The sequence below is a fragment of the Micromesistius poutassou genome (genome assembly GCF_964030765.1).
Source record: "Micromesistius poutassou genome assembly, chromosome: 10".
NCBI classification, from domain to species: domain Eukaryota; kingdom Metazoa; phylum Chordata; class Actinopteri; order Gadiformes; family Gadidae; genus Micromesistius; species Micromesistius poutassou.
In genome coordinates this window covers 18213517-18223410 of record NC_140280.1, presented here as the reverse complement: position 1 = coordinate 18223410, position 9894 = coordinate 18213517, and the positions used below count along the sequence as shown (strand labels likewise).

The 9894-nt window shown below is 41.4% G+C and overlaps 1 protein-coding gene across 1 annotated transcript; it reads left to right on the top strand.

Moving 5' to 3' along the window:
- Positions 1 to 1038: 1038 nt before the first annotated feature.
- htr3b (5-hydroxytryptamine (serotonin) receptor 3B) lies at positions 1039 to 8413 on the top strand (the record flags this gene model as incomplete). Its single annotated transcript, XM_084474263.1, has 9 exons — positions 1039 to 1072; positions 1664 to 1818; positions 2045 to 2089; positions 2441 to 2550; positions 3079 to 3248; positions 4076 to 4233; positions 5958 to 6168; positions 7608 to 7829; positions 8139 to 8413. 9 exons carry the CDS (start codon positions 1039 to 1041, stop codon positions 8411 to 8413), a joined length of 1380 nt encoding a protein of 459 aa, XP_084330389.1.
- Positions 8414 to 9894: the final 1481 nt, after the last annotated feature.

The following is a 9894-nucleotide window of genomic DNA, read 5'->3' as shown; positions in this document are numbered from 1 at the left end:
CCGTGACAGTTGCAGCGGTGAACGATTGTGACAGGGTTGGAGTAGACTTGCGTTAAGTGGTTCACGGGTGTTGAACTACACTTTTAAAACGACTGAAATTTGAAGTTAGTTTACTTTCTTTTTTTATATTACTTACAACAATGAGTATCCAGTCCTACGCACAACAAATAAATATAAATAAATAAAATAATAATCATGACAAACAATTCTGATAATAATAATAATAATAATATTAATAATAATAATAATAATAATAATAATAATAATAATAATAATAATAAAAGCCTGTTAATAAGATATATGGTCATGTATGATTAAATTGCTCAAACAAAACCGATCATTAATCACCCCAGACCCTCTTAACATAATTCGATTTTTTTGTTTCAATGCTGCATTCTTTCCCAAAAGGTGAATTTTCCAAGTGTGCAGTGTGCACCTACATAAGAAAACACCTGCCATCTTTTGTGACCAAAATGTTCCATTGCATCTACTCGAAAACACCCATGCCATTTCTCTGAGACCACAGTATTCCATTGTATCTACCTCTACTGCTACTACTACATAATGTATAATTGGCATTCCATCCATCAATAAGACGCATTGAAGGATTATCCAAATATGAAAGGAATACAGTAAAGATTTATTGTCGTTATTGTACTAACATTAGTGTAAATCATTTTCATATATTTCATATTTGGGTATTTAATGAAAAAGAAAACCTTCAACACAGTTTCATCATCCTTTGCTATGATGAACCAACAGACCAGCATGGCACAGCCTCTCTAGGGGAAGGAATTGTCTTCCACGCTCATAACCGTACGCATCAAGTTACCCTATAGCATTGCAAAATCAATACCAGCAGTACCAACTTTCACACGCAATTCCACCTCGCTGTACCTCTGCGCAAACCGCTCCTCAAAACACGATATCTGTTGTGTTTTCAGTATGCGTTGGTGTTTTTGTTTTTAAACCGTTTGTTTATTTCAACTGGACGTGTGAAGACCTGGACATACACGCTGAAGACCCTTGGTAGTGACCATGACATACATCTGGCTGCTCCTTCTGTCTTCAGGTAAGACGCTCTGCATGTTGTTTTGAACCTGATGGGGATGTTGCAGGATGAGGATCCTGTTCAAATATAAAGTTTATTATATAAATTATATAACATTTTTGTGTATATGTATGACATATTTCATATTTTCTTGGTCTTTATTTTTCTTTGTTCTTAATACTGCTTATTGTAATTGCCTTACTCCCTTTGGTCGTGTATACCGTTGTGTTTATGCCACAACAATATATTCATTCAATGATAGAATTCATGTTAATATAATTTATCTTCTTCTCATCTTCTTCACCTATTATTAGTATAATTGTTTGTTTGGTTGTGCAGAGAATGAGAGCATTGTAGTTGTATAATATCACGTGTATTTGGTCTTGACATTGCTGTCTTATCCTTACTCAAATTTTGTTAAATCGAGACGCAGATTTTTGCAATTCCTCATTGTAAATTTTCAGACGTTATATCATGGTTGACAACAAATGAAAAATGAGATGACGTTGACCTCCATATCTCACTTTACTGGAAAAAAAAAAAAAGTGTTGACCATGTTAGTGAATGAATAAACCCTCACATAACCCACGTCTTCTTACCCTCCCGCCTCAGTGGCCTCTGTACCCGAGAAGCACAAGAGGTCCTCCCTGAACCAGCTGACCAGGACCCTGCTGCGGGGCTACGACTGTGGGGTCCGGCCCGTGCAGAACTGGACCATCCCGACAGTGGTCTACATAGACCTCATCCTGCAGTCCATCCTCAACGTGGTACGCACTTAAACAGCTTCAGCATTTACACATTCATATATTGAGATTAAAACAGTGTAATCGCTTCAATTCATAAAGAGAGACGCGTGCCCAAACCTTATATGGCCTAGTATGATTGGTCTAGTACTGTAAGGACATATTAATTAATAATATAATAATCCTTTCATTCATTTGTCACATTTGATTCATTCATCCAGTTCTTCCTTCTTTACTTAATTTTACCTAGGATGGAAAAACCCAGAGCCTTACCACATGTATTTGGTACAGACAAGTAAGTGTTTTCTAAATTTCTCAACACTGTTGGAACTGCAGTATAGTAATGTCTAATGGAAAATGATTCCATTCAGGATAGGTGTGTTGTTGTGTGTGTGCGCCTTTCGCTGTGAGCACAGCATTGTTTGCACTGACCTTTTCAATGAGAATATCTCATTGGAAATGGATGTTTGCTTATATGCACCAATACAAGCATGTGCATGTGAATGTATATCTATCAGTCTCAGTCGCTTTCCATTTGAGTCTAGAGAATATAAAGATTACATTTTTTCCTTACAGATGTTTGCTGTCAGCTCCCCTGCTGAGATGTCCTTAGATATCATTGTGTGTCTTTCTGTGCTGCTATCAGATCTGGACAGATGAGTTCTTGGTGTGGGATCCTGAGGAGTTTGATGGAATCACTGAAATCTCGCTGTTGTCAGATGCCATCTGGGTACCTGATGTTATCGTCAGTGAATTGTAAGGGGGAAAAAAATCGAATAATCCAATATTTATTCCTTTGTTGGGTTCCAAATTTAGTGATCGAATAAGAATTGTTAAGAGGGGACCCATGCATGCAAATGGATGCTGGAATTACTTATTTTTTCATACAGCTGAATCTCTATTTCAATTGCAAGAGAAACATTCAGAGGGGCACGCAATTGCTGCTTCCAGGTAGCTTGTATATGGCATGAACTGCATACAAATGCAGTAACCTACTTTTCCTATGTCCTGAATTCAGATGTTAGTGTTTAGTGATTCTCTTCAATAGCAACGTCCCAATTTAATGATATTCTAGCTGAAAATGTTTACAAATCAAGGCCAGCTGAATGTCCTGGGTTGCATCGTCCGCACTCTATACATAGAGGCATCCTCGACAAAGATGCCAAACCGTTACCTAGCTCCTGAATGACATGTATCTACACACATTATACGTTGCTTTGCATGAATTGCGTCGGCTAAAAAGTAAGACATTCAATGACGCTCTCTTGGTGTATGTTTTGGCAGCGTGGATGAGGGGAAGTCCCCTCCCATCCCCTACGTCTACGTCAACTCCTCCGGGCTGGTGAAGAATTACCGGCCCGTCCAGGCCGTGCTGGCCTGCAAGCTGGAGTTGTATGCCTTCCCGTTTGACAAACAGAACTGCACCCTCACCTTCCGCAGCTGGCTCCACTCAGGTCCTCTTTTCCAGGCTTGTATTTTTTAGAGGGAGAGAATTGCAGAGGGATTTAAGCATGAATTCCACTCAACTCACAACACACACACACACTTTTAAGTGAAAGTCTGCATGAGTGACTAGAGAGGGGACTCAATTCTGATATCTTTTTTTCATCTGTCGTGGTTTTACTGAGGTGTTGGGTTACTCTGACTGACTCTTAGACTGACCCAGCAATTGGGCACATAAACCCAATCATGGAAGACACGAACATAGATGGTGTAGATCTCACTACCTACATCAGTGAACACAATGTGTCCATCCCTCCTCCGATCCACTTTTCCTCTGCCCTCTTATCCTCCGCTTTTGACACGACCTTCCACCATCCCTCACCATCACACACTTCTATTTATGTGCCCGCAATAGACGTGGTGGCGAAGAAGTAAAAGTTGCGTCACGTTTTCAACTAGTTTTCATCTAGTTTCAACTGGGTTTTTGGATTTTTGGTGCCGTTGAAGTAGCATTAATAATCGTTTACTTCTTTTACGGAGCCGACAATCCAAAAACACAGTCGAAACTAGATGGAAAATGTGTGTAGTTCAAAACGTGACGCAGCTTTTACTTCCCTCTGCCACCTACAGAGTTTGTTATGTACGATCATTCAAAAACCCTATGTTATTTCCCATAGACATTTGACAGAGGGATCCGGAGCCTTGGAGGTGGGACTTATTCTTCAGAGGTCTATTGAGCTAGCCTAGCTTCTCACTGATTTCCTTTCCTTTTACGCCATTGTAACTCCTCCCCTTTCACCTGATTGGCCCCGTGCCTCCCCCCGTGTCCCGTCTCCAGTGCAGGAACTAGACCTGGCCCTGTGGAGGAGTGCTGAGGCCATCGCCAGCGAGCAGAGGGAGTTCATGAACGATGGAGAGTGGGAGCTGATGTCCATCCCCTCCCACTACTGGCAGCTCCAACAGGCCGGGGAGGACTACGCTCACATTCAGTTCAATGTGCGTGAGGCCTGCAAACGTTTCATGTTCCCTCCTAGTGTACACGCTTTGTCCACACGTGCAGAGCACAGGGGGGAGAATGTGACTGAGTTAAGTGTTTTCCTGAAGTCGACTCTATCCATATGGGGCCTTAGTTGACTTTGAAAATACATATGTAGTATGTTTTTCTTGGAAAGCATGAATTTGACAGCACTCGCCCCCTGATGATTTTGAAGTATGTCTTAATTAGGAGAACGCGGTTTGGTCTTTCCTGAGATTCTTCATTGTTTGTTTTAGCTGCTGATGCAAATTACATTAACAAGTGAACAGTTAAGCTTCACATTACAACATGCATCGTACATCCACTTCAGTTTTTTCTATCCGTCAGATTAAAGCCTCCGCTGTAATCTATTTGCACTCCCAATAAGTCTGTAACTGCCTTGTGATGAATGTAATTGCTTATCGATGGCAATGTTAAACCCCTGGCCATCTGCAGGCGTATCTCTCTCCCTCCCTCCCTCTCTCCCTCGCTCTCTTTGACTCTTTCCCACACTGTGTAGGCGTTTAAGCAATTGGCTGCAAACCCTCATGGATTCTGCTAGTGAGCTAATGCTAAAAGATGAGACTGGGGCGGTCTGGCTTGTAAAAAGGACAGTGTTTTTTGTGTGTGTGTGTGTGTGTGTGTGTGTGTGTGCCCGTGTGGGTGTGTCTGTGTGTCCGTGTGTTTGAGAGAGAGAGAGAGAGAGAGAGAGAGAGCAAGAATGAGACTGAGGTGGGTGGGGGGTTAAGAGAAAGAGAGAGGGGCTATAATGAGACTGTCTCAGTGGCTGGCTGATCAATGGACTACTTGTTAGTGGCGAGGGGAAATGGGCTCATGGCCCATTGCAGGTGGAGATGTAGTGAGGGAGGCTGCGGAGCTGAGTGCGATGGGTTGGCAGCTCTTTACTCTGCTCAAAGAGCTAAAGGCTTTCAGTTACGGCCCTCTCTCTTTACTCTTGGCCGGGTGCCGGCCCACTGGTAAAACTATGCTGATTGTGTGGAGATATTTAGAAGGGAATGCAGGCAGGACCACAGAACAAGGTCAGTCATGGATGCTATCGTGCATGTTGACACCAGGGCCCAGAATAAGGGATATTATTATCAATGTTCAAAGAGCCATAGCACACATCGCTGATAAATATGAAATACGGCAGGACACAGAAGTGCGTAGGGAAATGGTTGTGTCAGTCCTGTCATGTTTTTTTTGCCCAAACCATGCACTTAGAAGCTGGTTTCACTCATTATTTGCTCCACTGAGCTGCTATTTATTTGCAAATCTGACAAGGTTGACTGAAAAAACAGGTGGACTATTACTTTGTAGACATTTCATTTCAACCTTTTGGTTTATGGGTTTTTGGTTTAATTCGTATTAGGGTTGGGTGTTTGGCTTTAGCGTATGGTTTAGAAGTTCAATATTAATTTTAAGGATTGGTTTAAGGTTAAAAATGTTTGGTTTAAGGGATAGGTTTTTGTTTTATAAGGTTTGGGTTTAGGGTTGGGTTTTTTGTTTAAGGGTTCGGGTTTTCGTTTTAGGGTTTTAGAGTAAGAAAATTGGTTTAGGGTGAAGTTATAAAAACAGCACATTACTTAGTAAAAGGGTTAAGCCCTAACAATACTATCAACATTCATGCGCAGGACAGTCGAAGATAACACTGCACTAGAAGAATTGTGCAATCGTCAATACTCATTTCCAGGGTCACTTTCAGGTGCTGATCAGGCGACGCCCGTTGCTCTACGTGGTGGGTCTACTCATCCCAAGTATCTTCCTCATGCTGGTGGACGTCATGAGCTTCTACCTGCCCATCAACAGCGGCACACGCGTCACCTTCAAGACCAGCACTCTCCTGGGATACACCGTCTTCAGAGTCAACCTGATGGATGAACTACCTGCCACCGCAGTCACTACACCACTCGTAGGTAAGCGCTTGGTATGCTGTCAGGGCTGCTTTTGGCTCAGTACGTCTCGTAAATCAACCAGAGTTCCAGTGTTTTTTTTACATTGCTTGTTTGTCAGATATAGCAGGGGCCCTATCCAGGCCCGGTTCCAGAACAAAATGACTTGGGGTGCATCTGAGATTAGAGGGGGTGCACCAGTACTATACTAAAACCAGCGACCCAGCTTCAGTTCAGACTTCGCTTTTTACACTAGGCCTTTCTACCAGTAGATTGACAAGCACTTCTGGGTAGTTGTACTCACATGTCACAATAATATTTACTGTGCTTAAAAGCTGGTACACATCATGTCTTTGTGATGTGGAGAACATTTCAGCTGCAACATTAGCTTATTGATATCCAAGCTTTGGATATGAGAAAGGTTTTTGATATGTGTGAGGTGTAAAAAAGAACAGAATTCTACCCTGAAAAAAATAACCCACTTTTTAATAAATTGTGGCAGGATATTTGACATAGCAAACAATTTTACATTGTCATTCACATTGTATCTTAAAAATAAAACACATTTAAGCTGTATTAGTCAAGGAAAGAACAAGGAAAGAACCCTTTCAAACTTTGAATTTGTCTGTGTTTATATATGTGAACCACTAAATGTCAATACTCTTCAATGTCAATGTCAGTGCTTATTGTACTGCCTTTCTGTCTTGCATTTTTAGGTTGAGTTTTCCAACTCCTGCTACACAAACTTTTAATGCTGACAGATAAAACCCAATTAGTAATGTTACTTTCACAAAAAGTAATCAGTAATAAATGGTGCCTTTCACAAGATTGTAAATAAATACAATCACGACACAACTGGCAAATATGGGTTAATCTTCTGTTTCTGTGCTATGAACATAATGCTTTAATGAATTACTAAAATAAACTAGAGTGAATTAGTGTTGCTAGCGCTAGCCTCGCTAGCCTCCACAACGGCGATCCTAACGTTGAAGTTGACAGAAGCCGCAGTAACGTCAACTGTTCCGTGATCCAAATTGTCTCCATCCTTCCTGCTCTGGTTAATGTGTGACGTTGATTCTGCAGTGTTCTTATTTAGCCATTTTCGGATATCCATTATCCTTTTTTCAATAGAGGGTGCACACAATTTAATTGGGGGTGCAATGCATGCTTATGCACCCCCGTAGAACCCGGGCCTGGCCCTATCACTTACCAGGATGGACGAATATCAGCTTATGTGATCTCATTCAAATGTGTATTTATTAGTTAATCATTTATTTTAAACATTGCCCTTTTTTATTTGTCGCTTTAAGTATATATGTCTAACTATATATTTCATTATGGTTTTTTTAAAAATTAGAATACATCAATTCTACAATATATAGAATCTATGTACAGTATATAAACAAAGAACCCAATGCGAACCCAATGCCCGGTTCTCTTCCTCCTCCCCACCGGACTCCCAGGGGTGTTCTTTGCGGCCTGCATGGCCTTACTGATGCTGAGCCTGGCCAAGTCCATCCTGGCCATCAAGCTGCTCCACCACGGGGAGACGGAGGTACGGCAGATGTCGGTGTCTGCCCAGCTGCTGGACCGCTACGGTTCCCTCGGCCAGAGCTTTGCCGAGAGCATCTTCACCACCGCCTCCACCCGGACACTGGACGACCTCGCCCTGCAGGCGCCAGGAAGTGAGTGAGCGGGAACATGAAATAAAGAAATTGACACCTATTTTCTCACATTTTCGTTTTCATAAATACCAATTTTCTCGGATTGGATTTCTGCACGTGTGTGTACAGTGCTACATTCAGCGTGAAAGGGGTGTTAATATACAACACCGTGACGGTAGTTATAATGTGATGCGATGTTAATGCAATCTTAACACGTTGGCTTTGCAACTACAAAGCAAGGATGGTATTGATCGTCCAGACACTCAAAACGGAACACAACAAAAAACAGTTTTAAAATTCTGTTTGTGGTCCTCATCTCTATCACACTAGGCTACGGTGTCGACCGCCTCCCGCCCAGAGAGAGTCCCGTGCTGTCCCTGGACGATCTCTGGGACGGTCTGAGCTCCAGGCTGGACTGGGTCCTACAGGACCTGCTCTCCCTGCGCCTCGCCCTCGCCGAGGGGGAGAGCGAGGACGCGGCCCAGGGCAAGTGGCTGGTGCTCTGCTCCAAGGTGGACCGCGTCCTGTTCCGGGTGTACCTGTTCATCCTGGTCCTGTACACTTCCACTCTGCTGCTGCTCTGGCTCAGCTGGGGGCTGGCCTGACGCATAGACTGTATCAGGGTTTAAACCATAGACTGTATCAGGGTTTAAACCATAGACTGTATCAGGGTTTAAACCATAGACTGTATCAGGGTTTAAACCATAGACTGTATCAGGGTTTAAACCATAGACTGTATCAGGGTTTAAACCATAGACTGTATCAGGGTTTAAACCATAGACTGTATCGGGGTTTAAACCATAGACTGTATCAGGGTTTAAACCATAGACTGTATCAGGGTTTCAATTATAGACTGTATAAGGATTTGAACAATATACAAGGATTCAAACCATATACTGCATTGTTAACAATGTTCCAAAGTGCCCCCCCCCCCCTTTGCCCCTTGGTTTGACCCAGTGTTTGCCACAGCACAAACCACTTATATGCCATATGTCCCTGGTACTCTCTGATATTGTTACTATATATATGTCAGAATTGTAATGCAAATGATATTCTTACCCTGATTGTTAACCAATCTGTTAATAAAACTGTAATCTGTATCTGTGATAATTATTGTAATATGTATGCAGTATTGAAATATTGGAAAATGTGTAAAACACAATGTGTTTTGGAAGCCGTAATACATGCGTTTTACATATTAACAGTTTACCTCACTGGAATTTAACAGAACTTTAGGAATGAGACTTCAGCATATTGTATATTTAGGTAACATGTCATCATAGGTAATCTATATGTAAGTAACACACTCACTTTGGATCCAAACTGCATAAATAAATAAATCACACCCACTCAAGTGTACCTACCCAACCTCTGCTTTCCCCCTAAACCAATCAATAGAGACCATTTAGAGCACTGGGTTCGTAACATCCTACCCTTGTGGCTCCCTAATAGTCATGAGAAATTAATAAAATGGCACTTAACAGTAGCCTAGTCTCCCCCTGTGGTACTATAATTTTCCACATTACTGGCATACACCTCCAGTGGATTGTGTTACATAATGTAAAGTTATCTGGCAGAAGAGACTTTGCCGTCAATACTTCCCTTCAGTGCAATTAATAACTTCATTAATTAAGAGCTACAAAGTACATTTATGAATAAACTGAGATATAAATCTGCCATCAAAATAGCACCTCTGTTTTTTATTTTAAGTGTATTAAAATTTGATGCTGCTTCAATACTTTTTGCTTCACTATTTTTCTCTTCAGTGGCCAATTCATGGGTACTTTGGGTACTTTTCTTTAAGTGTGTTGAATAAAAAAATATTCAAATTATATATGAGCATGCCTCTTCTCTTGAGGACACCACGTCCTTCAACTCAACTTCACTGTCCAACCAAATTGTTTATTTGAAGGAGCTTTACAGTTTCTTATAATATATATATATATATATATATATATATATATAATTAGGACTAGTAGTACAAGTAGTTGTATAGCTCTAGCAAGTCAAAACGTTCATTCCAGTCTAACAGCCTTCACAAAGCGTAAATATCATCTTTAAGTACACTTTGATCGTAAGCATCTTA